General features: G+C 37.6%; 1 protein-coding gene across 2 annotated transcripts in view; it reads right to left on the bottom strand.

Moving 5' to 3' along the window:
• Positions 1-4,568: 4,568 nt before the first annotated feature.
• Positions 4,569-27,550, bottom strand: part of LOC134743635 (uncharacterized) — a 37,343-nt gene continuing 14,361 nt past the window's right edge. The window contains exons 3-6 of one of the 2 annotated variants that reach the window (XM_063677214.1): positions 12,983-13,212; positions 7,100-7,203; positions 6,641-6,753; positions 4,569-6,149 (exon numbers count right to left, since the gene is read on the bottom strand). In XM_063677214.1, the coding sequence (XP_063533284.1) occupies positions 5,266-6,149; positions 6,641-6,753; positions 7,100-7,203; positions 12,983-13,210 (1,329 nt within the window). In that variant the 5' untranslated portion in view covers positions 13,211-13,212 and the 3' untranslated portion in view covers positions 4,569-5,265. The remainder of the gene's footprint in view (positions 6,150-6,640; positions 6,754-7,099; positions 7,204-12,982; positions 13,213-27,550) is intronic. The other variant, XM_063677215.1, reaches the window with a different exon arrangement.

Raw genomic sequence — 27,550 nt, 5'->3', positions numbered from 1 at the left:
AGGTTGATACGTTAAGCTATGTTAATAACACTTTTCAGCGGAGGCGGTAATTTGAAATGTCTGCGTTTGAATGTCTAGTAGTCTAAGACATTTTACTTCCTTCATAGAGTTGTAATGATACTTTTACACTACATAATTGATCGTGTATTATAACCGTCGACGCAGCTGGCAATTGTAAACCATATTCAAAAGAGACAAGATCTCCCCAAGGTCTATACAACATTTTGAACTTTCCCGTTTTTAACACATATTAAAACATTCTTGACGTCAGTTATCCGCGAACAAGACCAGTTAAAACCTCCGTCGAAATATCGAGAACAAGGGTAAATAAAATTGATTCGCGGATAGACCCGCTGAAAAGTATGTTGTGTTGTGTATGTTGCTATGGTCTGTTACATATGTGTTGCTAATTAATATTGCTCGTGGCGTGCTCGTGGTGTATGTGCTGCCAACACGCATTAACTCGCAGGCACAGCCCGTTTCCCATCGCAGATAGCATAATGCAGCACATTTAATTCTCCAAAATAATTACATGAACAACTATGAAAGATAGATAGATAAAACTTTATTCAACCACAACTTACATGCTTTTGTGACACAAACAATAACAAGAGACAAAAAAAGAAAAGGCAACATACAATTTGACACTAATGGCAGTAATAATTACATGCATTCTCCATTGAGCTACAGATGCAGTTAATAGACTGTCGAAGTCGAAATAGTTTTCCAGCTTCGGCACACGATGCCGTGCCAATGGCTATATTCAACTACCAACATTTTAAGATAACAGTGTGTTCAATTGTTTTTCTTTACGCTATCTTTTACTGAGGTGTGCCAATAAAGAGTATTCTATCTATCTATCTTTGTGCTGATATTAATTATAAGAGAGTAAAAATCCAATTAAACCTTTGCTCAAACAAACGCCCTTTTGTGATATAATGTAAAACGTATTGCTAATTCACGTGCTTGAATTTGCTTGTTTGGCGCCGACTCAACACTATCTGAGTTTAAGATAAGGTTAAATAAAAAAAGTTTATAATTTTTTGCTTATCAGTTTTTTCGGCGGTTTATTTTTTTTGTTAAGAAGTTTTTATTATACAAATAACTTAACCTATTTGGGTCATACACATTTTATAGTATGGTTACCACGTTCGCATCTTTCCTGTAGTCATCGCAAGGTTAAGGGAAGATTCTCTTTTCCCTGAAAGCTAATTTTTATGCTGCACCCGGCGGGATACATTTTTCCAGTGCTCAAGACTCAAGTAAAAAAACGGGGTATATATTATAAACTGAAATTGACTTGAAAATCTTCTAAGAGGGTTGAGGGGGCTTGAAACTTCGTAGTTTGTGACTGACAAATTTCATGCGTTTTATAATTATTAACAAATGATTAACCGTCCCTACTGAATTACTGATATCTTTTGCTGCATAATGTTCTATGCTCATGTAGAATATATAACCACCAACATACAAATCCACGCGTACGAAGTCGCGGGCAACAGCTAGTAAACAATAAGACTATAACTAATTAGAGAGTCGGTAAGTGCGTACTATACAACTCGTAATGTATTTTTATTTAATGTACCTACTCTTTAGCTGGTAAAACTTTGCCAGTACAGACCTCAATCTATTACATACTATATTGTTGACATGTGTCTTTCCATTAAAGTTCTTATCAATAGGGAATATTACGCGAAACTATGCGCAGGGGACGCCACCACCACCACCAATCAAAGGGTCTATCGCAAAACAAGAAAATCGAAATTTCGTTATCTAACATCTCTGTCACTCTTGCAAATTCGAGCGATAAGGAGGCAGATAGCGAAATTTCGCATTCGCTCCCGGTAGGTTCTCTGTAAACAAACCGCCTTGGTGCATCAATGTCATATTTTGTTATCTCTGAATACTTGTCAAAAACCTGTTAAATTAAATATTCGTTTATTTCAGGCCTGGGGCCCATAAAAATGTTGTTAGTAACAATGCCTTACTCTATATTAGTATATACAACAAGGTACAGTTACTGTAAGTATAAGTTACTGTATGGTTTACTAAAAAGGCTAGTCCTGCACTCTGGTGGCAGCACATTGCAGTAATCCCCTGTTGTTAATCCTAGGTATTTAAACTTTTCTACGTATACTAGCTTATCACAGTTACATTTACGCTTATTGACATGTAAACAATCATATGTGTTTTTATCCAAACTCTGTGAATCAATCGTGTTTGCTATCTGATTGTATGTCGAGTGTAATTTGTTATAGTGTAGTCAAATGCAGTATGGCGATATTTTTTGGAAATGTTAAATGCATTAAGGAATTCCTATTACTAGTTATGGGTTCTAGAACAGAGAATAGGAAGACGCTTTAGTGTTCACGTTTGTCTTATAGCACACACTGCGAGTTTCTTCAACTCGACCGACATTCTTAAATTAAACTGTTGTTTGTAGCGGTTTTAATGTTTGGACAATAAACCGGCAAATGTTACGACTGTGCGTATATGCGTGCGCCAGGTGATTGCACCTTGCCGGATTACCGAAAGCATATTTCCTTTATTTTTTTCTACTTACCGCTTGTAACTATAATGATTTGTGTTGAGAAGAATAATTTGTCGTAATGCTGTTTTCTCCAACCACACCGCTCGCCGTCGGCAGAGCTGGCATCATCACACCCTGGAGCCTAAAAGTTCGCACACTATGGAATTTCTTTCGCAAATACTACATTATTAGTTAGTCTGTTCTCCGGATGAGCATCGTTAGGTGTAACGTAATATATGGACGCTTAGAACTCACCATAATTGTTGACAGGACATAACATAAAGCAGGCCCTTTGTCTTTAACACATTGTACAGTCAGCAGCAGAAATAGTTACCTAAGTTGGTGAGGTGTTCAAAATGACCTTCACACGCTCTTTTCTCTAAACAATACAGATGTGTTCAGTTCATTTTGAACACCTCGCCCGCTTAGAAACTTCTGCTGCTGACTCCACCACCACCACCATCACCAGGAGCTCTGATCAACTGATCATATGTTTTGCATGCAATGACATGATAAAACATACATACCACTACTCTCTGACACAGCGGACTAAGAGACAAGCGCCAGTCATACCTACTCATCATAATATCATGTGAATTTATGCCTTATCATATCGAAACCTTTAGAAAACTCGACATCGATAAAATAAGAAGTTAAAAATATGAATGAAGCAATATTGCAAAAGTTGCTCCTTAAACTGAACTAACTGAAACCCGCTCTAATATCAGGCTTCTGTTTGCACTTTGCCTAACTAATATTACGCTTGAAATATGGAATTGATATCGCCCCAGGCACTTCGCTCGGGGGAAAGGAAAAATTGAATTATTACTAGGTAGACGTTTCTGTCTGTCCGTTTGTCAAAGCTTTTTGTAGCAAGCTAGCGTTGAAAATATACACAACACTTAGAGTAAAAGTAAAAATAAAGAATAATATACTTGTAAATTATGAGCATACGTAAACATACATATTGAGCAGCTGTCTTAGAACAGAAGGGCCGCCGGATACTATTATTACGACGCCAGCCAAGTGTAAGGATCGTTGGAAGAGCACAAGTATTTTTAATACCAACTCATTAAACGCCCTCTACACTGTAATGTCACGTTGGACTGAAATGAGTTTTATGGGCGAGATACGCCTGACATTATCGCTCAATAATGTTTGTACACTTTGTTATGTTTAGGGGCACGCGTTATCTTCGTTTAATGGTTTTTAGTTAAGAATGGTTGTCAGTCACATTTAATACCTTGTAACTTGTAGATACATAATTATACAATTTTTTTTAAATATCGATTAAGCCAATTAAGCTTAAGAAATATGTCAAAAAGAGCACGCAATTTGGTGGCTGTAATTTATTACTTCCCCCTTGAACACCATTATTACACGCGATTAAGTCCGTGAATAATAACCAGTTGTAATGTCTTTGAAATAAAAAATGTCAATTAGAAAATGCTTGCTCCTTTTGCAGTTCACGCAAGGAACACGATATTTGCCACTCACCACGTTCTCAAGATACCGTCGCTACTTACCAGCTTTCAGCTTATCATTTTCCCTACCTTAGGCATCAGTCTCATCTGATCATGTTCTCAGGTCAATCTAAGTATGGTTATGTATATAACAAGCTTACTGACACCCATATCATGTACCTACTTAATTATCGTGTCATGCAAATTATTTATGTATGTACCTGCTCGTAGTACGAGTTAAGCTGTTATAGTGTTTAGTACACGATAACAGCTTACTATTCGTATAGATTTCCGGGTTGGTAAAAAAAACCGTGTCATGTAAAAGGCTGTATATTTTATGGGCAGAAGTGACACCTGCAGCTGTCCTTGTAATTTGAAAAGTTTTTCTGCATAACAGTTAACAAATTGATTGGCGCGTCTACAAACTTCGCCTTTGTCCCACGGGCGATCTCAGACGTCATCGCTAAGGGAAGTAGGTTGTTCTGAGGCTTCAACTTTGCCCAAGAGCCTACATCAAATTAACTGACCGTAACTTCCCCAATTTAGTCCTTAATTTAGTGAACACCGTCGCTTATTAGCTTCGAATATTTTTTAAGGAAAATAAAATAACTTATAACATCGATAAAAACTTTTATTGATTAAGAAGCGACCGACAGTCAGCCGCTTTCCTCTATTAAGCGTACATTTCTCCCGAAAACTCCATAATTTTGTCTGCTATATGATTAAGTTGAATTGTTTAATGTTACAGTGGATTACAAGACACAGATTGTCGAACGACACGGGGCGGGGAGCGGGGTGGGGCGCGCGGCGGGAGACCGCTGAGGCGGCGGAAAACGCGCGCCCGCTCATCACAAATATATTTATCTATCTAACAATAAGTCAATATTTTGCTTGCTAATATTAAAAATTTACAATGAAAATAGAATTCACTCTAAAAATAATTGCGCGCGAAGCGGGGCGTCGGGCGCAGGTATGAAACGGTCAGATTTTGTGCGAAGCATGTAAGGATTTTCTGACGGTAATACAGGCATTGTATGCATTCACACTTAGAAATGAAACAGCGGGGACGACCGGCGCTAGGCTCAGCGCACAGACTATCACATTGAAAGATTCATAAAGTACAAAAGGTACATCGAACGCGAGAAAGGGACGTGGAACGAGTCGCGGCGGACCTAGGACCATGAACCTTCTCGCACATCTCACTCTCCTTTTAAGAAATCAATCAGTAATGGCTAGGTAATAATTTACAAGAGTAATCCGCACTGGGTGCGTCTACACGAAAAGGTCTTTTAATGATGAGCATAGGGTTGCATCACATCCCTGCGCTCCTTCATCATCTTCGGGCCTGGTGGGACACCAGCGCTCATCGCCAGGACGGCCCGACGACCGAGATGCCTCTGGCGGATCCGGCACTTTGGGCCGGGCGCCAGTACTTTTTCCTGTCTCTTTCAAAGTGGTGGCCGTAGTGCCCGAAACTCCAGGGTCTCCTGCTCCACCCTTCCTGAGAAACACTTCGATTGCACTTCCAAGGGCGCTGGCATCTACGATCGAACCAGACGGCTGATCCCACACGACCACCGCTATATCTCCCGGGGCTTGTTTAGCGTCTGGTGCAAAAGTGACTTTAGATTTTTTCTGTGGTTCGTTTACTTTTTTCTTTGTCGCCAAGGTTTGATGGCGTCGCGTGAACCAAGTAGTGCCTGATCCTGGGGGTTTGTCTCGTAAAGTGGACGCGTCGAAGCTACTAGAGCGCGTGTCGGCTAATCGTCGTGTTCGTTCGGGCTTGCCGCAGAGGTCTATTTCAGTAGAAGAAGATGTGAGCGCATTGAGCATGTGATGGAGATCTGTGTCAGTGCAGACAACGCCAGCGCCACTTCGCGGCGGGATGGGGGGTGGTGGCGGCATCTCGGAGGCACGACGGCGAGCAGGAATAGGCGGCAATGGCGACCCGACGAAGTCAGAGTGCCGTCGGCCACGGTTCGTGTATCGCACGGACCCGCTCATCGGCGAGCGTTCATCCAGTGGCTGCACTTCACAGACGCGTTCACTAGATGTATTCCAAAGCCGCATACGTACTTTCCGAGCTTGTACGATGTCATCCATGATGTCGAGTTGTAAATTATGGGTGCTGCCTAATGTTTCGGTTGCTGGTGGACCTGGAACAGGCCTAGTGATTAGCCTCTGAACAGTGATTTGAAAATAATAGTACGTACGAATATACTATATATTATTGAAAAATAATTACAGGAAAGCTGTATGTGGTGGAGTAAGAGGGCACCGTAAACGTAAAGTCAAAGTAATATAAGGCTTAAATACCCATCAAGTTACATTTCATATTATTATTTAACTAGTAAATAGAGGCACACTGGTTGACAAGAGCTAACCGGAACCGATTGACACTGCTTGAATGTAAGTACCCATTGAAGTACAAGTGAAAGTTGTACTCCTATGACGCCTGGTTGACGGGTATTTACAGTCTGGCAAAAAAGAGTAGAAATTAAAAAGTGGCAACACTGTAGAGTCGTCCCTTTCAAATCAATCTAAGAAAAACGGGACGACACTACAGTGTTGCCACTTTTTAATTTTTACTCATTTTTGCCACTGTACCATAATAGAGTTTAGTAGTGTCAAATTTCGCGATACTAACATTTCTTAACCGAGTCCCGACGTCGGCCCAGCGCGGGGAAGGCGGCGATGGACTCGCGGCGACCTCGACCGAACAGCGCTTGTGGCACGCGTGATATTGTCACAACGGAATGTCTGAAATACCATTATTTAGTTAATCATTCTGACTTGTTGACAGGCAACGCAAAGATACTGTTAGAGAACAGTAAAGTAACTTCATCATTAACGTACACATATACGCAATAGAATAGAGAAAATCAGACAGAAAATGACTGGGTACAAACACTTTTTTGTGTTTTAGTTACGTTATGCAGCTATTATTTCTGCATCCTGCATTTGCAGATTTGTCGACTACTTTATTACATGTACCTAACTCATTACTACATACTATGTGCAAGTTTAAGTGCCGATCTGCTGAGTAAGTCATCCGTCCACTATTGAGTTTAAAATTAAATCTAACTATTGGCAAGTTGTTCCTTACCTTCGACCACCAGGCTGTGGCTGGACCTGGCTCAGCGTCGCTAGGAAGGCAGCTTCGCGCGCTTCGCGGGCGGCACCTTCTCCTCGCTCTGATAGACGGCGGACCTGTAGTATAAAATTTGGTTTAGAATCGTTAAATATATGTACGACTTTAGCATGTTTTAAAGCATGGCTTTGTTTTTTAGTTGAGTTAGTTGAAAAGACAAATGACAGTCGCTTTCTTAACACGTTCGCGGACGCGGATTGCATAGCATCCGTTTTTGTACTACTCCTGGTGACGCGGATGCTATTGAATCCGTTTTTCGGTTTAAATTTATGGGTTGATATGCTTACCAATCCGCTTTGTCACTATCATATTATTTACCAACATTTCCTCTAGCAGTCACCAGAGTCACAGAAGGCATACTGTCATATTACATAGTTTTATCGCAGTTAAAAATTATGCTGTGACGTGTACAATTGTGCCCCCCTTTTCGTGACGCGTATGCTATAGCATTCGCATAGGATGCTATAGCATTTGCCTTTGTATGGGATTCTCTTAGTAGCCCAGCAGGTGCGTCTGGGAGTGGACACGTGCAATTTGGGCGAAATTCGCGCGCGATCGCTATTTTTATGGATTTTTGTAATATCGTCATTAATGTTTTTCTTACAATTTCTTCAAGTTTTTGATTGTGTTTTAATGAACAAACATGTGTACTTGCTCGTTATTGCACTACAACCAAATTTTGATAACGGTTAACATAAGAAAGTGAGGCATGAATGTGTATACCTATTATTCAAGTAATTACGTTAGTAGTCATAGTTTTGGTGATATAATTGTGAAATTATAGTCTGTTAGCTCTCGATGACCACCTCTCACAAGGTAAGCCCCTTATGAAAAGTATTATGGCATACTTTTGTGTATATTTCATGTCTTGAGATTGGTGCAGATGCATCCGAAAAAGAATATATATCAATCAGCCTGGCAGGAAAAGCGGTAGACACTTCAATTCCAGGACTTAACGTTGCGATGCCGCACAAAGGACTCAAAAAGTGAAATGTGGCAAAGATTGTCGCTTTCGAGAAGTCGGGTTGGCGTAAAATGCTGTGTATACCTTGGACAGCTAGAAGAACAAACTTCCTCATACTAAGAGAGCTCAACATTGCAACTCGGCTCTCCACGGCATGCCATGAGCAGAACCTTTGATTCTTTAGATATATTATGCGGTCTCAAACGCATGATGTTGTGGAATCGCATAAGTTAAGTCGAATGAACGTCGAAGGTATTTGGAATAGCGCACGTATGAGATGGACACATATTTATGATGATATGCAATGAGGGAACAAGAAAGAAAGTATAAAAGTGTTTGTAGGAGTAAGCAATGAGTCTTTAGAGCAATAATCTCGCATGTCTGTGAAGTTGGCATAACAAAGTCTAGCAGATCACGTTTTTATTGGAGTTCTATTAGCATGCACCATAGTTCTAGAGTTCCTGATACTTTTTAGCAATAGTTCTGGCGTTTTAATCGTAAAAAGCAACACTATGGAATTTCACAAAATGATATGCTAAGTTCACACACTAGCATATCATTTTTTACAAATGGGATAAAAAAAATATCCTAGCCTATACACATGGTAAAAAAGAGTTCTTGACACAAAAAAAGCATCTCTGAGAACATTCACTATTTTTTTTTATCTATTATTGTAATTGAGTGATTCTCAAAATAGTGGCATCTTAACCTGTCATCGAGTTTTTGAATGGAATGTATGCTTATTTTCTCTTTTTCATATGAAACAAAAATATGTATAGATAAACAAAAACAATGTTTATCGAGGCCAAGTCTTTATTTTTATTTAAATTTAATACTTATATTTAAAAAAAAAGAGTACCAGTTTTCACTGTAACCTGTCTTGTCCAAACGCATCGCTGTTCTAGTTTTAGTTCTTTAGATTTTATAAGCACCAATTAATGTCACAAAAATATCATGCTATATAACAACAAGAATAATACCTTTAGTTTTTTTTATAGCACTGGTCTTTTATATATTTTTTATACAACAATATTTGGGCACGAAGTTTGTCCAGCGATATTTTCACTGTAACCTGTACATCCGTGGTTATGCATCTGACTCACACATAGAAAAACATATTAAGATCATAATCCCTGCAAAACATGCCGCTAGTATCGAACTACCCGTCGTAGTAAACTTTCGTGCCTGAGGTGTCGTAGTTTTGTGGATAAAACTAATTGAAGGAAGGAATCCGGAGTTTGTAACAGGTATGTTGACTTTAACTTGCCGTAATTATTTTATCATTTTGGTATGGAGCCTTTTTTGCTATACCATTTTAATGTTGTAATAAGTAATACTGATTGATACTAAAAATGAGCAATGCGTATGATTAACGGTTTTAGAGATAAAATAAATAAACAACACTTTTCACTCTAACCTGTGTAACTTTAACCTGTAATCAATGTACAAGTTAAAGTGATCATAAACAGGTTAAAGAGCCCCATGTACAATGGATGAATGTTAATGGGACGCTTGCCAGGGGAAAAATTTTTTTCACCTCACTCGCTCGGAAAACCTCAGTTTATAGCGCGAAATCTGCGTGCAAAAGTCTATTTTATCCGCTAGCGTGCAAAAGTCATTTGAATTTTGAATACGATGAATATGAGTGCTTTTCTTTGTTTATTTTGTTTGGATTTGAGTGTGTTATGTCTTAAATTTGATATGTTAAATAGAGGGCAAAATTTCAAAACTACGCCGGCTCCAACCCTACACCTCGGACCCGAGAAGATTTAATTCCCTCCTAAATTGTAGTCATTTGAAATATGCCAATATGGGACCGGCAACAAACTTGGCGGGACACATCTTTTCAAAACATATTATACTCATATTGGGATACCCTCCTACAATTTAGGAGGGAATTAAATATTCTCGGGTTCGAGGTGTAGGGTTGGAGCCGGCGTAGTTTTCCTAGACTTATATTGACCGGGATATAGACCGGGATCAATATAAGTCTAGTGAAACTAACCGTGAATCATTCAAAACTCGGCGTAGTTTTTATCGCGTATACCTATATATATCTTTACTTGAAAATAGTTGTATTTTATAACTAGCCTTATGAACCGATTTTGCATGTACAACCAGCCTTAAAGTTTATAGTTTATGATGGTTCATTGTTTTTAGTATGTGGGTATTTTTGCACTTTGTAGTTTTTCCTCAGTCACCCGTTGACCACGAACGCTGTAAAGGGTTCGAAACGTCGGGATGTATTATAAATTCAATATACCGAATATACGCAATATAATCCTTTTTCATAGTTTTATTATATTTGTAACAAGTTTTAGAGTTGATAATAAGTACTTTGCTATTAAGTTTTAAGCGAGTTTTGAACTTATTAATAAAACTTTTTATCATACCTCCCAAACCAAACAACTTAATATTACTATTAAGTAAGGAAACTAATGTATGGAGTGAGGACTCTAAGCTTACTTATTTTTCTATGTCCATGGTGATTGTGAATGATTATACTGAGGTTGTGAAATATATAGTTAGTGCCATTTAGTTATGGTTCGTAGAAATAAGCATAATAAAAATTAACAAATTTCTTAAACATAATTGGTATTGTTACCATAACTCGACCGCACATATTTTGGTATAAACTAATTAAAATCAGAGCACTTTCAGATTCGGCTTAGCTACGATCATAACGTTGGTTGTAAAAATATTTCAAAAATATATTGATTAATTGATCGCTTTTTAGCGATAAGACCGCCTGTTGTTACCTGGTTCTATTTTTTCTTTAAATATTTCTTTGTAGTTTTACATGTATGTAAAATGTATAATTTTGGTGCAATAAAGAATATTTACTTACTTACTTACTTACTTAATTGATAACACTTTTATTTTATTTTCCATACAACTCTCTTTAACCTGTCTAATGTCACTCTCACCTGTACCTTCAAATTTTTAACAGGCTATAGCTTTTACATTTGTATGATTTTTTCGTGGCCTTTAGTAAAAATGCTAAAACTGATACTTTAATAATATTTTTCCATCCTTAAAATGTGAAAAAAGTAAAAATAAAAAAAAGGGTTTCACTTTAACCTGTCGATGCCACTATTTTGAGAATCAATCAATTATATGATATGCTAAGTTCACACATGCTATGCTGATGTCATTGAACAACACACAGACATATATTTGGTTCCAAACGAAAGCTCTTGCTCTATTGTTTACAGAACTTAGGAGTTCTCGGTTCTAAATCGAGCGAGGAAGTTCCCGGCAATTGATTCACTTTGAAACAGAAATAAAAATTAAGTTTGAAATTTCGATTTAGTCAACTTTCAGGTGTGATATGCTGAAACGTATTCAGGAGATTTAGGCTTGAATTTGGCCTTGTATGATAGAAGTGTATCTAAAGTATATAAAACCGCGGAGTTCCCGGCAATTGATTCACTTTGAAACAGAAATAAAAATTTAGTTTGAAATTTCGATTTAGTCAACATTCAGGTGTGATAATATGCTGAAAGGTTTTCAGGAGATTTAGGCTTGAATTTGGTCTTAAATGATAGCAGTGTGTCTAAAGTATGTAAAACCGCGGAGTTCCCGGCAATTGATTAACTTTGAAACAGAAATAAAAATTCAGTTTGAAATTTCGATTTAGTTAACTTTCAGGTGTGATATGCTGAAAGGTTTTCATTAGATTTAGCCTAAAGTTTGGTCTTGTAAGATAGCAGTGTGTCTAAAGTATATAAAACCGCGGAGTTCCCGGCAATTGATTCACTTTGAAACAGAAATAAAAATTAAGTTTGAAATTTCGATTTAGACAACTTTCAGGTGTGATATGCTGAAACGTTTTCAGGAGATTTAGGCTTGAATTTGGTCTTGTATGATAGCAGTGTGTCTAAAGTATATAAAACCGCGGAGTTCCCGGCAATTGATTTACTTTGAAACAGAAATAAAAATTAAGTTTGAAATTTCGATTTAGTCAACTTTCAGGTGTGATATGCTGAAACGTATTCAGGAGATTTAGGCTTGAATTTGGCCTTGTATGATAGCAGTGTATCTAAAGATATTAGCCTAAAGTTTGGTCTTGTAAGATAGCAGTGTGTCTAAAGTATGTAAAACCGCGGAGTTCCCGGCAATTGATTCACTTTGAAACAGAAATAAAAATTAAGTTTGAAATTTCGATTTAGATAATCTCGCCTCTAGAAGTCAAAAGTATCAGCCGTTGAGCACAAATAAAAATGCTGTAACATGCGGTGTCACATAGAATTACATCTTGACTACATCATGTGACAGGCATGCTTATGCATCCGAATTGTATAGCATTTGTTGTCACATAGCATATAAAAAATATACTTCATATTGATGCAATCGCATAGCATTCGACTTGTATAGAATAACGCGTCATATAGCAACCTAATTGATATGTCTGTAGTGACGGGAATGCTATAACAGTCCCAAAATCTCCATACAAAATTTAGGTGTCCAACTGGTGTGACTGAGCGTCCGCGAACGTGTTAATTGACTAGCGGTAGGGCCGGTAAGTACAAGTAGTCGTGGGCACTTGGGCAGAGAGTGCTTGCGGGTGTCGCGGCGACAAGTGATACGGTACAGGTCGGGCGGGGACTCGGTCGATTGACAGGTCGCGCGTAGCCTGGCCACACAACTGTGGTAGTCGCCGCTCTTTTGGTCTAATACTCTTCCACTACGAACTAACTTCACTAGCGGTAGGGAACGAAGTTCAAGAAGGCGTGGGAAGGTAGTGCTTTCGGGGTCGCGCCAAGGCGACAGGTGGTACGGGTCCGGCGGGGACTCCTGGTCGATGATCAGCCCGCGCGTGAACACCGAGCTGCGCCTTCTTCTGCTCTAAAACTCTTTCACTACGAACTGACCTGACTAGCAGTAGGGCCAGTAGTACAAGAAGGCGTGGGCAGGGAGTGCTTGCGAGTGTCGCGCCACGGCGACAAGTGGTACGGGTCGGGCGGAGACTCCTGGTCGATGGACAGGCCGCGCGTGGCCACCGGGCTACGGTAGGAGGCCTCTTCTTCTGCGCCGCTCTCTTCCACCACTATCAGCGGTTCCCCGCCGCCGAGGATGGCCATTGAGCCGCGCCGTATCATGCCTGGAGAAAGAAAAACATTCACTTTCATTTTTAATGAAGTAGGTATTTTACTTGACTTTATTGGTCCTTGTCGTTAATAGGGGCATTCCACCAAATATACTCCTTTAAGTCCTAGACCTGCATTCATAAACCGCTAGTGTGTATTATAAATGCAGGCTTAGATAACGGTTATCAGACAAATAAATCTTTGTCGAGTGTACAGTCAGAAAGTGTAATAAATTCGCAGCAGACGAGCAGGTACGTTTCGAAGCCAGCGACTATTCGAGTGATTTATGACAGTCGATAGCAATGTTTGTTCAGAACTTGATTCAGCTATTCTAACCCGAGATTTGGTACCCATTACCGAATAAGAGCGTTTTCACATTGTCCGATCCGATATCGGATGTAGGAAGGAAGTAAAATGTAAAATATATGTGTTTCTCTGTATTTATTTATGCATTTAATAAATCATTATTATTAAAAAACGATAAATAACGCAAAAAAGGCGGACTTAATGCCAATGGCACTCTCCTGCAGCTATTTTTGGCATAGGCGCATCCGGAATCCGGTATCGGAATTCGGAAAGGCGCTTCCGATAAATTCAGCCATGTAGGAGCTGCCCGTCAGCTGTCGGACCGATAATATTTGTTTGTGTGCGTATGTGTAGGCATAATGCTTGTTGTAGTGTGCGTGACCGCTAAAGACGGCGCCCGGGCGCGCCCCCGTGGCCTGAATACGCGGATGTAGGATCATACATCCGATGTCGGATCGGACAATGTGAAAACGCTCTAACGCAATCAGTTCGCAAAGCGCAATTGCTTAAGTAAGTCTTGATTAAGGTGAGAATAGGAGAACGTGCACATAATTACTTATATACTCGTAATACCTGTAACATGCTAGGTTAATGATGTATAAATACATTTAAATGTCAAAATTCACTGTACATATATACTTAAATTAGAAGTAGAAATTAAGGAAAGAAAACAAACCATTAAGGGGTGATACATTTTCGTCTCCATTGATCGACGTTATCACTGCGAAACTCTACTGAACATTGTAAAAAGGCGCAGTAGCCTTTTTATTAGTGTTTCGCTCAAAAGGACACCAAGAACCGGCTATTTTTATTCAGACAACATCAAGCGAGATAGTTTTTATAGGGTCATGAAAATTATTTATTACCCGTAACGTATAAAAATACAATTCACCGGAGAATTTGGTAGTGCCTTTCAAATAATGTTGGTTTATATAATAGCTTTATTGAAAATGTTTGCGGACGGGATAATTTATCCGCACATAAATAACTTGCTATTGTTGGACAATGAGCAGCTGTATAAACCTGGCAACATAACCAATCACCGATACTCGTATATCGACATCCGCAATAATACTGTGATAACGTGCAAGCGAGCGTTCAAACCGCGTCAATGAGGATTATGCATGTTACATTGCGCAGTTCAACTAAAAAACCGGCCAAGTCGGACTCGCGCACGAAAAGTTCCGTACCATTACGCAAAAAACGGTAAAAAAATCACGTTTGTTGTATGGGTGTCCCACTTAAATATTTATTTTATTCTGTTTTTAGTATTTGTTATAGCGGCAACAGAAATACACCATCTGTTAAAATTTCACGTGTCTAGCTATCACGGTTCATGAGATATAGCCTAGTGACAGACAGACCGGTGGACAGACAGATAGACAGACAGACGGACAGACGCACAGTGGAGTCTTAGTACTAGGGTCCCGTTTTTACCCTTTGGGTACGGAACCCTAAAAACTATGCCCACACGGGCATAAACGCGCACGTAATGGCGCGACCGTATCTGGTACACCCTCAGCGTCTTGCCAGCTAGTGATGTGATTTCTAGAGTGCTAGGTAGTTATTGAAATGTAAATGCTATGTATTAAAACAAAAAACATTCTGTTGCCTTGCTTAATAAACCAATAAATGTAAACTGTCGTTAAAATTGTTAAGATATTAATATGTAATACCTACGTTGATAATGTCTGTTAAGTAAATAATGAAAAACAGTGCGCAAGTACCCGACCAGGTGGAAACTGAAAAAGCTGTAGCGCTTAATGGAACGAACTTTTTTCGAGTTCCGAGCATTGAAGACGTTTTAAATCTCATCGTTAGTGGAAAACTTTTAGTTTTTTTTAAGTTGCAGTAAATTGCTTCTATAAATTACTTGTATTTACTACGCTTCGAATTTAAACAGATAGGTTGGTACTTAGGAACTTAAGTATAAATTTGTTTGTTTCGCAAAATGAAAGTTTTTAATTTCGATGAAGAAAAAAGAGCAAAGACATCATGATGCCTTCAATCTCTGCTTTACTCGTCCAGGGGCCCTTACTCAAAAGCTTGTAACTTGTAATACAAGCAGGGGCCCGTTTATCAAAAGCTTGTAGCTTGTAATACAAGTGGAAGTCCCTTTCTAACAAAAGCTTTTGACAGCTATTGTTAGAAAGGGACTTCGACGTATTACAAGCTACAAGTTTTTGAGAAACGGGCCCTAGGTAGTGAAATGTTTAAGGCTTGGCCAAAAACAAGGCGCGACCGCCGCCCATGCTAACAGGTTAGCGACGTCAAACAGACTGCTGCGTCCCGCCGGCATCGCGCCCACTTCTGTCGCGCCCCGCGCCTCGCGGCCCCTTGCGGCTTGCTTGCGCCCCCGGCGGGCGGAAGGAAGTAATGAGAAACCCTCCGCGCGCGCATGCTGTAACGGGCGCTAGTTACGCCTGTATCGCGCCGCGTCCGCACCGCGTTCGCGTGCGCGATGAGGGCGTGTTGAGAGCGCGAGGCCGGCGCGATCTGCGCGCGACCTGTTTGAACAGGCATCACCTGTTTGGCCAAGCCTTTATGGTTCTTATTTAAAGCATGTTCCATGTACCGTCGAAGTTACTAAAAACAACTTCGGAAAAAGGAAATTCTTTAAAAACATTAGGGCATACAAAAAAAAAGAACGCAGAATAAGTTTTTTTTTCTAAATTCGTATTGACTATTTGTATAATTTCCGATACAAAATAGATTTGTTCGAAAATAAAACGAGGTTTTGTGAGAGGTTGTTTATATCTCCCAAGGGAAACAAAATCACGTGGAACGTGTTTCCTTGTATTTTTTCTTTATTTTACTCAATTCGTTTTTATGTTGACCAAACACCAGAAACCTAAAGTGATTTACTACTACTTTTTATTGAGTGCATTATACTATATAAGTATACATTTCATGAACAATTGGAAAAGGTTATTCAAGTTTTAGCCTGTAACCTTATAGTTTTTCCTACATAATGTTAATAGAAATCTTAATCCAGTAATTAAAATTATGTGGTCGGGATTAGCCAGCAACAGGTAGGCCAAGGCCCGTCATTGACCCGCTTGTGTCGCCCTCGACCCGCGCCGCACATTAACTGTCAAAACTCATCTCGCAACGCAACAAAGGCAGCTTTTAAATCAACGCCGCTTTGACTCGCAAATGCAGTCCGCATGTCCTAGAGAAATGATGTTTAGAGAAAGAATCTACTTGAGCATATTTAAGAAATTTATAACATCTCCGACATTTGTTTCATTGTACATATATGTACCTACTAGTCTAACCCGTTCGTATAAAAATACCTCAAATCGATGTACAGGTTTGCCGTTGGCACACACATATTAGAGGTCAAAACAATTTTTTTTACCCGCAGTTCCTAAAAAAATTCGCAGGGGGGGGGGGGGGGAGTGGTAAAACATTAATTTTTTTGTATGTGGTATCATACGAAAGGGCTTTTTAAGGCGATTCTAAAAATATATCACATCATTACATTTCGGGCATTTTTTTTAAATTAAAACAAAAAGAATTTTCGAAACATACCAAGTTTGGGCTCCTCCAGACACGATATGGCTGATTTTTTTTTGTACAATATACCACAAATGATACGTGATATCCTCATGTCTAACTCCAAGAAAGCAATTTTGAAAATAATATCATTAACAATTTTTTTTTAATTTTTCAATTTTACAAAGTGACACAGTTCTACTTCAATACCTATTTCACGAGACTTATGGAACTATACTGCAGATACGGTACATATTAATCATAAAATGATACGTAATATCCATTTATCGAACGGGAAATACCTCTTTAATCCTTTAACTGCGCCTTTTCATCAGTTGGTATAATTTGTTTTGTTATTGACACAAAATATCAAGGTTGTATCCTCCAGCTACGATATACTTTACTGATTTTTTTTGTGCAATATACCACAAATGATACGTAATATCTTGATATCGAACCCCAATTTTTAGAATCGCCTCAAAAAGCCCTTTCGCATGATACCACACTCGATAGGTTTAAAAAAAATTAAAAAAAAATTTCTATAAAAAAAAAAATTATACCACCCCCCCCAGCGAAATTTTTTTAGGAACTGCGGGTCAAAAATTTTGTTTTGACCTCTAGTTTGCGTGTGCCAAACGGCTAACCTGTACATCGATTTGCGGTATTCCTTTAAAAAATTGGGGTCGAGCGGCTTTCCGCTATACCTAAACAAATCTTATAAAAAATAGGCTTCTTTTTAATGTTTGGTTCAGAGCGATGTATATATTTCATTGCGTGCTTTCTAGTAATTTAGCTAAATTCGATATTATATGCATATTATTGAAATATGTCTCACGATAGTTCCCTTTTGAGCTGCAAGCCCATTCATACCCTTACCTTTGACTAACCCTTACCGAAAAGCTAACCATAAATAAGGCTAGCTCTTAATAAGGGTTACCCTTATCTTTAAGCGCTTTTTATAAAGGTTTCCCTTTGCGTGAAAGAAACAGGATTAGTATATATCTACGGTAGTGTATGAAAAGGAAAGAAAATACTTGCCTAGTCAAAGAACGCCGCCGTCGCCGCCGACGATCGCTCGGATTCGAAGTAATGTGTGCTTTATGAACAAGGTAGACGACTTAAATTAGCACGCTTATATGCTAAAAGGGAAGCCCTTTATAAGGCTAACCCTTATAAGCAATATGCAAGGTGTTGGTGAGCGGATGATAAGGGTTTTGTAAGGGTATTTGGGCTACCGATTACTCAAATGTGGTAGCTTTATATAAGGGTTTTTAAAACCAAAACAAAGGGTTTCGTCTGGCAAAGGGTATGGTGAGTTAAGCCTTATGCAATACCCTTATAAAACCCCGATAAGGGATAGCGGGCCGGTCCCTGGATCCAGACGCGGAAATGGCATTGGATTGGGCCATCATTGGGCATATCCTCAGGAAGTCAGGAAACCTGACACTCATCTATCCAAAGTAGCCCAGACCAGTTAGATACCCGGCAAACAGAAACATGGTCGTCCTAAATTTACTTGGCGCCGTTCCGTGGAAGAGCTGGGTGTATTGAATAAATGAAAATCTTTATTTTTAGGCAACTATTGGCCCATGGCTAGACCTTAAAACTAGCATACATATTATTATAAATATATCCTAAAACTAAAAAAACTCACAATTATGGCTGCGACGCAGTTCGCAACCCCGCAGCGTCAGGGAGCCGGCCGCGGAACCGCCGGAACTTGACACCCTTCGGCCAAAACTCCTCCTTAGTGAAGGTCCCCAGATGTTCAGTTGGAACGCTCACCACAAAAGAATTAAAATTCATAATATTGTGTCGAGATTCCAACTTCGCAATCTTCGGGACGAGCCCGGACTTGACTCGTACAAACTTTACGATCTCATCGACCTTCGTAAGGTAGTGTAATCAGGTCACATACAGCAGCGTCGTCGGTGGTGTGGTTTCGGTGTATTGGTGATGGGGTGGGACGAGGTTACGCAGACTGCCCAGGAGCGGAGCGGAGTCAGTGGAAGATTATTATTCGAGCCCTACAGAGGGATGAAAAAAGAAAGAAAACTGCATATTTTTATTTCCTACCCCCTCCTCCTTTCCTTCGTCCGCATAGATATCGTTAAAGTGTGTATAAGTATTTTCTAGAATATAAGCATATGTGTGCCAAATTTCAAATACTTAAATCCGTTTAGCCGTTTTCGTGAAGGAGAAACAAACGTCCAAATATACAAACTTAACTTTTTCAATGTGAAATGACACCAACTTTCATGGTTGTTAGTTTTGTATAAGTAAACTACGGTTGAACAAAACGCGGCACATTGAATTCATATTCGTAGGCACGGTCGATTAGAGTTGTATTACAACGACCTATTTATCTAATCGGCGCAATTAAATACGAACCATTAGGTAGCTGGTGTGTTTACAGACACGCTTTTGTTGTAAGTGCAAATCACTTCTTTTTTAGGGTTCCGTACCTCAAAAGGAAAAAAACGGAACCCTTATAGGATCACTCGTGCGTCTGTCTGTCTGTCTGTCTGTCTGTCCGTCTGTCACAGCCTATTTTCTGCGAAACTACTGGACCAATTAAGGTGAAATTTGGTACACATATGTAAGTTTGTGACCCAAAGATGGACATGTAAACAAATTAATTTTAAACAGGGGGGCCACTTTTGGGGGGTAAATGAGAAAATTAAAAAATAAAGTTTGTCAAACTATATCGTGTTATATATATCAAATGAAAGAGCTCATTGTGAGAATCTCAAATATATTTTTTTTATAATTTTAAAATAAACAGTTTAGAAGTTATTCAAGAAAATAGGCAAAAATGACCATTCCCCCTTTATCTCCGAAACTACTGGGTCAAAAATTTTGAAAAAAATACACAAAATAGATCTTTACCTATAGATCACCGGAAAACCTATTAGAAATGTGCAGTCAAGCATGAGTCGGACTTAATTACTTATTTTTTGATGCTACTCCTACGGGTTTTTTAAAAACATTCACATAAATAATACATTGTTTAAATTGTGTAATGTACGGAACCCTTGGAACGCGAGTCCGACTCGCACTTGGCCGGTTTTTTTTGTAGATGTAGGATACGACCCATGACGGTTATTTATTTAACAATGGAACGCAATTAAGGAATCGAGGCCAGGACTATTTAATTTTGAGTAACGTGGAGTAAATATCTACCCATAGGTGTTTCAAGAAATCGTATAGGATAGGTAAAGCCTATCAGAGACATATATTGAGGGCATCGTTTATTTTACAGAAAATTACAAATAACCCAGAACATTCAAAGGAGATACCGACACTGTTTTATATCTGAAGAATAAAAAAAAACAAAAAAAATGTTGGCGCGTGGTAGTTGTGAAATTCTATTTGGTTACAATTGGCAAAAGGCAAAATTATTCATCCCCAATTTATAATTTTTCACCACACCAGCTGGTAAAGGCTCTCTTGATTGTTCAAAATCTGCTGAGAAAGTTGCATTTTATCCACATGTGGGGCAAAGTAATCAGATGAAACTTATGAGTTGTTTTAAATGATGAATATTTAATGACGTTTATTTGGATTTGATTTTCATTTCACTTATTCCTTGCTTAGTGTGTGTACAAAAGATCTTAAGGGGTCCACTGACTATCAGTCCGCCGGACGATATCGGCCTGTCAGTTAGAATAAAAATTTGTCAGTTCCGAACAACTGACAGGCCGGTATCGTCCGGCGGACTGATAGTCAGTGGGCCCCTTTATGCATAAATCATTACGTGTCTCAACACAACCCTGTGAGGGTATTGCAATACATTTAAGAGCTAAGAGCTAAGAACTAGTACCTATACAGAATAACATTTAATGTACAAATGTAATAAGTTAGGCATTTGAAAATACATTTTAAACTTAATTTAAAAATATGACAAAATATAATTTAATTCAATACAATTTAATTTAATTTAAATATTTCTTAGGAAATTGTTAGGCATTAAAATATAATTTCCATTGATTTATTATTATTTTATATAAGAATATAATGTTATTAAGAGAGGTGACAATCTGACAACATCTATGACCAGTTTCAATATCTTGGCTCATCATTTTGTAGATATTCCGCGACGGTATAGTAGGCTTTTACCACAAGAAATTGTTTCAAAATTCGTATAAATTTGTTATAGGTTCAGTTTTTATGTGGTTCGGTAATTTTTTTTAAATCCTTATTGACGTGGGATAAGGTCCATTTTTATGTATCGCTAAATTAGATGATATTTGTATTAAATTACTTTTGGAACGAGATTCAAAACGACGAGGTACATCTCCAATTTTAGTAAACTTTTCTGGGTAATTTTTTACAAATTTATATGATTCTAAAATATAGATACAAGGTAAGGTTAGAATACCAAGGTTTTTAAAATATGGTTTGCAGCTTTCTGGGTGTTTAGTGTTCCAAAGTATACGGATAGTTTTTTTTGTAAAATGAATAAATCTGGTGCGTCAGTGCTGTTGCCCCATAAGATCACGGCATAGCTAAGCCACGCGTGCGCGAAAGCGTAATACACCGATAAGGTGGTCTGTAGGTCGGTGGTCCTTTTTAACTGTCCTAGTGCATAATTAAATTGGCTGTATTTTGTTTTTATTTTTTGTACGTGATCTTTCCAATTTATATGGGTGTCGATAGTGATGCCGAAAAGTGGGAACGTGGGGACGCATTCTAGTTCCATGCCGTCGAAGGAAAAATTCATGTCTAATTCGATTTTTTGACGGGGCCTAAATTGCATTATTTTTGTCTTGGTAAAATTTATTTCTAAATTGTGGTCGTTTATCCACCTCACAATGTTTGTAAGAATTTGATGTAATTTGTCATTGAGGTTTATATTATTTTTACATGATAGTAGTAAGGAGAAATCGTCTGCAAACATGACACAAGTTTCGGAGAAAGATCTTGGGAGGTCATTTATATAAATAATAAAAAGCACGCATCCAATAACGCTTCCCTGAGGGATTGAGTCTAACACGGGTTGAACATCAGATCTAACGATGTTAATTTCTCTCGAGCTTTCGTTCGTATACTCAATATCAACGCATTGCTTTCTATTATTTAAATAAGATTGGAACCATTTGTGGGTTATACCGCGCGCTCCGATACCGAATAATTTGTCTAGAAGTATGTTAAATTTGACTTTTTCATAAGCTTTTGTCATGTCAAACATTATTCCAATTGCGTACTCTTATCTGTCTAAAATATTCAAAATTGGTTAAAACAAATGAGAAGCCTGATTGCAAAATGCAAGCACTACGTAAAAGCACTGTAATTTAAGAAAAAAACCGACGTATGTTAGAATTAAGCTGCCCGTTTACTCAGAAAATTCGTTGCCTCAAAAACCTGACTACCAGGTATATCCTCCATATTCGGAAATATAATGTCGGCTAAAATGAAATCGGAAAGCTAAAGCTAGTTTGTAAAAGTCTGAAAGAAAACCCTTTTCGTCTTGTTCAGCGATGACCTCCCATAGATTCTGTATCATTAAGTATAATATCTATGAACTTCCTTTTATACGTCGCGATTCAATTACATTCCTGACTGTTTTATCCCTAAACGCCATCGTTTTTAAATATTTCTACAGGCGTATGATGGATGTTGTCAACCGCGTGATGAAATAAACAAGACTTTTGTTTCACTCGATTGAAAGAGATGGGCACTGTCACTATTACGTAGGTAATGTTTGACTATTATATTTGTACTGAAATAAAAATTTTGGTTAGGTATATTTTTTACGGGTGATATAGCTGCAGAACTGATGATGGATTCTGTTCGACAGAAAGGAGAAATACAAATCAAGAGAAGATAATTTTACGTATCCTATAGGATGCATGTATGTATGTAGTCATGATGTACATCATGTTAAAATTTACTAAGGATATTAAAAGGACAAAATTAGGATATATAATAGGGAAGCCCGCAGATCGAAGATTCTGTAGAATTGTAGAGACTATCAGTTGAAAAGTTAAACTGAAAAACTAGCTATTCTGCGAAAAATAAATAATATGCTATTGGTACTTTTGCTAAATGGTTGCACACTAAATGTATTTGTATGGAAGTGCCATTCGTTACGTGCTTAGTGCCAGTCGTTTTAAATGCTTCGTCTAGTGGATAAAAGATCCGGGGTCTTACCGTACTTCATATGAGGATAATATCGCCTGAGCCGACGTTATGGGCCGTGAAAGCGTATTGAAAGCCCATTGGCTACAACGTATTGCACATAAAATACCAACACGAAAGCTTACTTAAATCCAAACGTTAACTTTAACGAAGCGTTAGCGGTAACGATTTCTTAACGATATCTTACATGTTATGGTTTCTTAGCGTTTATGGATTCGTTTTCAGTGGGCACAAGGTTGCATCCCCAGAGGATGCCTATATTACTGGAAAATAGGTGCTTACCATAAGTACATACAGCAGTAGGAGTAGGTGCTTTATAATTTTTATAAGTGCACTGCAAGTAATGTAGTTATCACATTTTAAGCACCTAACATCTACAGAATTTTATAGGTATTTGTAATTATTTCCCCAGTGATTATCATTTTATAACTACAATTTTCTTTGTTTGGGAAGAAACATTGAATACAGTTCGTAACGAGGCAAATGTGTGTGCGGGCAGAACCAAATTGTATTTATGCATTTGGAATTTGTTATGATATTAATTCAGTGTTAAAATCACAAACTACTACTAAACAAAATATTGTATTTAGTACAAATATAGATAACAAATTAGTATTAAATGATACGTGCACCTTATCTGTTTTATTTTAAAATAAGGAAGGTAGAGCGCAATCATTACCTATATGGAGGCAGTCATATAATAGTATTTTGAACAACAGGTACATACCGTTGCACACAATATTTTTACTACGACAGCAGCAAACACCTTAAATTATAAATAAAATTGCCTAGAAATCAGAATAAAAAAACAACAGTTGAACAAGAAAACTTCTGTTATAGGATTCTAAGAACACTGCGCCGGGGCCCGCCGCGCCTCGCTTCAGAGTATTTTATCTACACACATAATATCATAAACCTTCTATGATGCCTTTGAAATACGTAAATAATGGTCAATATTAAAATTAACTGTTTTGTTACAACAAATTTCTTATCTGTGAAAATGTTGTAATTGCTTCATTATTATATCGAATTATTAAATAAATTAAATAAATCGAATTGGTAATGACATTCAAATTTCTAACATCTTTAAAAAAAAGCAATTTGCTTTGATTATAATATCAGTAGAGAGTCGAGACGACGTTTTATTCGAAATGAAATGTATTGTATGCCATTTTGACAAATCTCGCATGTTAGAGTTGAACCAAGAGAAGTCTGCAACGATTTTAATAGCACACACAGTGCAAGTGTTATTTTAAAAGTCAAACTTCTATGAAGTTATGACGTATATTAGGTAAATGACACTTGCACTGCGTGTGGTATGAAAATCGTTGCAGACCTCTTGGTCTAACTCTAGTTTATTAGTTGGTATCGACGATATTGCAATCGGCCCCCGACTCTAGTTTGTCTCTGAATAAAAAAAAACTACGGCTGCGTGACATGCGTGAAATAAGGTTTCATTTACCGCCATTTGACGTAGTTTATCTTTTAATTAGTTTGTATTTAAGTATAAAATTAATTTGTTTTGTTATTTTTAAAATAACTATAGCAAAAGTTTCGTGTAAAATGAGCGATAAGTATAGATAATTTGGATACATCATTCCATATCCGCGAGTTCCGTTCCGCCAGAGAGCAACGATGCCCCAATGTAATATGAGGTTAGTGAATATATCAGAAGGTTTATAATATGTGCGTGGATAAACTAGTGTATGTAAGAGGCCGTAGTCGATTTTGGAGCAAAAATGTAAAATTGATAGATTTAGTCGTTGAAATTATACACGTTTTGTTACGTAATATCTAAATAACAAGTATTGATTTCTATTAGCACGTCTTCTCATCTTGCCTTTTAATAATGAGGTCGCGAGCGTGCGTCACCGGTAATGCATAAAGAGAAGGGGCAGTTTTTAAAAAATCTTAAAAAAATCATGGTCGTAAATTATACAAATTGATGTATAAGAATAGTTTCAGCAAATGCTGTAGATTATTAACTCATTTTACACGAAACTTTTGCTATAGTTATTAAGTATCAAAATTACGCTGAAATCAAGTCGATTTTCAGATAAATTGTCGCTTGTTTTGAAGTAATTTCTGGAAAAAATAGATTTCGTCTAACTTTCATTTACACTACTTCAAAGTCATAATAATAAAAATGTAGTCTGATAAACGTCAGGTACAGGATATGTGTAATACAAAATTATCATGTTTAGCAGTCCAAACTTTACGAAATTTACAAATAAGAACGACAAAATCAGTGCTTTACGCGCGTTTACCTAAACGTCCATCAGAAAAGCAAACATTACTAATTTAGTGAGTCTGTTTTCAAAAAATTGATCTGATAAAAGGTAAGATAAGAAGACGTGCTAATAGAAACCAGTACTTGTTATTTCAATTAGGTAACAAAAGGTGTAAAATTTACGGCCTAAATCTATCAATTTAACATTTTTGCGACTAAAATCGACACCGGCCTCTTAAAACACTCGTGTCGTCCTTTTAAGAAACTGACTTCGTTTCTTAAACCCACACTCGTATTTTGATGCCTTTCATTACGTAGCAGTCACATAAACGACTAGTTTGTAGAACATTGCCTAGAAGTTAGAACAAAAAAAACCGGACAAGATCGAGTCGGACTCGCGAACGAAGGGTTCCGTACCAGTACACAAAAAAAACGGCAAAAAATCACGTTTGTTGTATGGGAGTCCTACTTAAATATTTATTTTATAAATATAAAAATTAAATTATTGTACTGTAATATTTGTTATTATAAAAAATAGTTATTAATGTGACATACATAATGATAATAATTTAGTGTAATTTCATAATGACAATAATATAATATGAGTATAGCATAGTACCTATTTAATGATATAATTTTTACCGTAGCCTATATGGAAACTAACAAGCAATGCTAAGCGGTTTTTGTAGGGTATGGATGTTGCTATATGAAGGGTGTCACATGCGCGTTTCTGACTTACGAAGCAATTGTTTCTACTACAACATAAAATAAAATGTTTTTGTTGGCCAACCAATCACAAAGCAGATGCGACGCAGCAGCGTGTTTAAGTAGGCTAATTTGCATTGAATCGAGTCTCGTTAAACAAGAAATATTTTATCGAAATGTATGAAGTTCTATTTTCAAATTTTTTATAATTGACTAAACCGTATCGATAAAATTCTTATGCTCGAGTCGGAAGTGCCATAGACTATCCAACGTTGAAAAGAGTAAGGTCGTAGTGTTGCATATGAAAGCTACTACTTAATTTTACATCTTAAAGCGAGACAACTGAAATTCAAATGAAATGTATGCAATATGTTAAAATCTGAATATACGTTACCTCATGAGCGAACAAGCTCAATGATATATTTATATTAAATCAGTTACACATTTTACGTTTCTAAATACGCCTCTACGAAATGAGCACTCTACTTTCCGCCCGCTTTCAATAATACACCCATTTGCAACAAAATACCCCATCACCAGCCTTGCCCTACATCCGCTGCAAAATCTCGCATTACCTATCAGTCTCTGTGCTCAGTGAAGTGAATTGTTTCTTATTTATTACCCTACAATATTCCCCGTCGTTGCATTTTCGGGAATTGGCCCCATATAGAAACAAAATTGGAGTTTTGGTTTTTATTTTTTTATAGTTATTTGTGTTTGATCATTATTTTTAGTTTCGATTATTAGCATTATATCTATTAGTGTGTCTTTATCACAAATATTTGTATGTGAGTTATGGATATTTTCTATGTATATAAGTATTTATATTTAACTATATATTATTATATATATCGTCGTCTAGTTCCCACAACACAAGCTTTACTGAGCTTATTGTGGGCCTAGGTCGATCTGTGTATACTGTGTATAATTGGCCTATAATAATGTATTTATTTATTTAAATTACCTTGAGTTACCCAAGAACGCCACATCCCTAGCTGTCACCTATATGGATATAGTTTCAGAGTAACTCAAAGCAGGGGAGACAAGGGGGACAGAGGGGTAAGGTTCAGCCGTCTCACCTGTGGGCCCTCATTTATTTCTTGGATTATGTTGATCTTGCGTCGTACGCAGCCTTTGAAATATAATGTGATAAGGGTAACCGTTACAAATTGTGGCAAATTAAATTATGGCAATCAAAGAGCTACGACGAATGTAATTTACTTACTCCTTTTTGACGTAGGTTAGTACCTGCTCAAAAAAGAACCTAAACATTTGTAGCACTCAGTTTGAGAAAGCTTTTTCGAACTTATAGACTTTGCAAAAGCAGAGCCACATTTCAGGAACGTTCCAAGTGTTGTATATAAGTAGGTACCAGGTATATAGTATATACACAAGGACATATGTGTGTAGCCACGTTAAAAGTGTAGCATACTTTCTATATTAACGCATACAACTTGTTTTGTGTATAAGTA

Source organism: Cydia strobilella, chromosome 8, assembly GCF_947568885.1.
Source record: "Cydia strobilella chromosome 8, ilCydStro3.1, whole genome shotgun sequence".
NCBI lineage: Eukaryota > Metazoa > Arthropoda > Insecta > Lepidoptera > Tortricidae > Cydia > Cydia strobilella.
The sequence above is the reverse complement of the archived record's forward strand: the minus strand, read 5'-3'. Positions and strand labels throughout refer to the sequence as shown.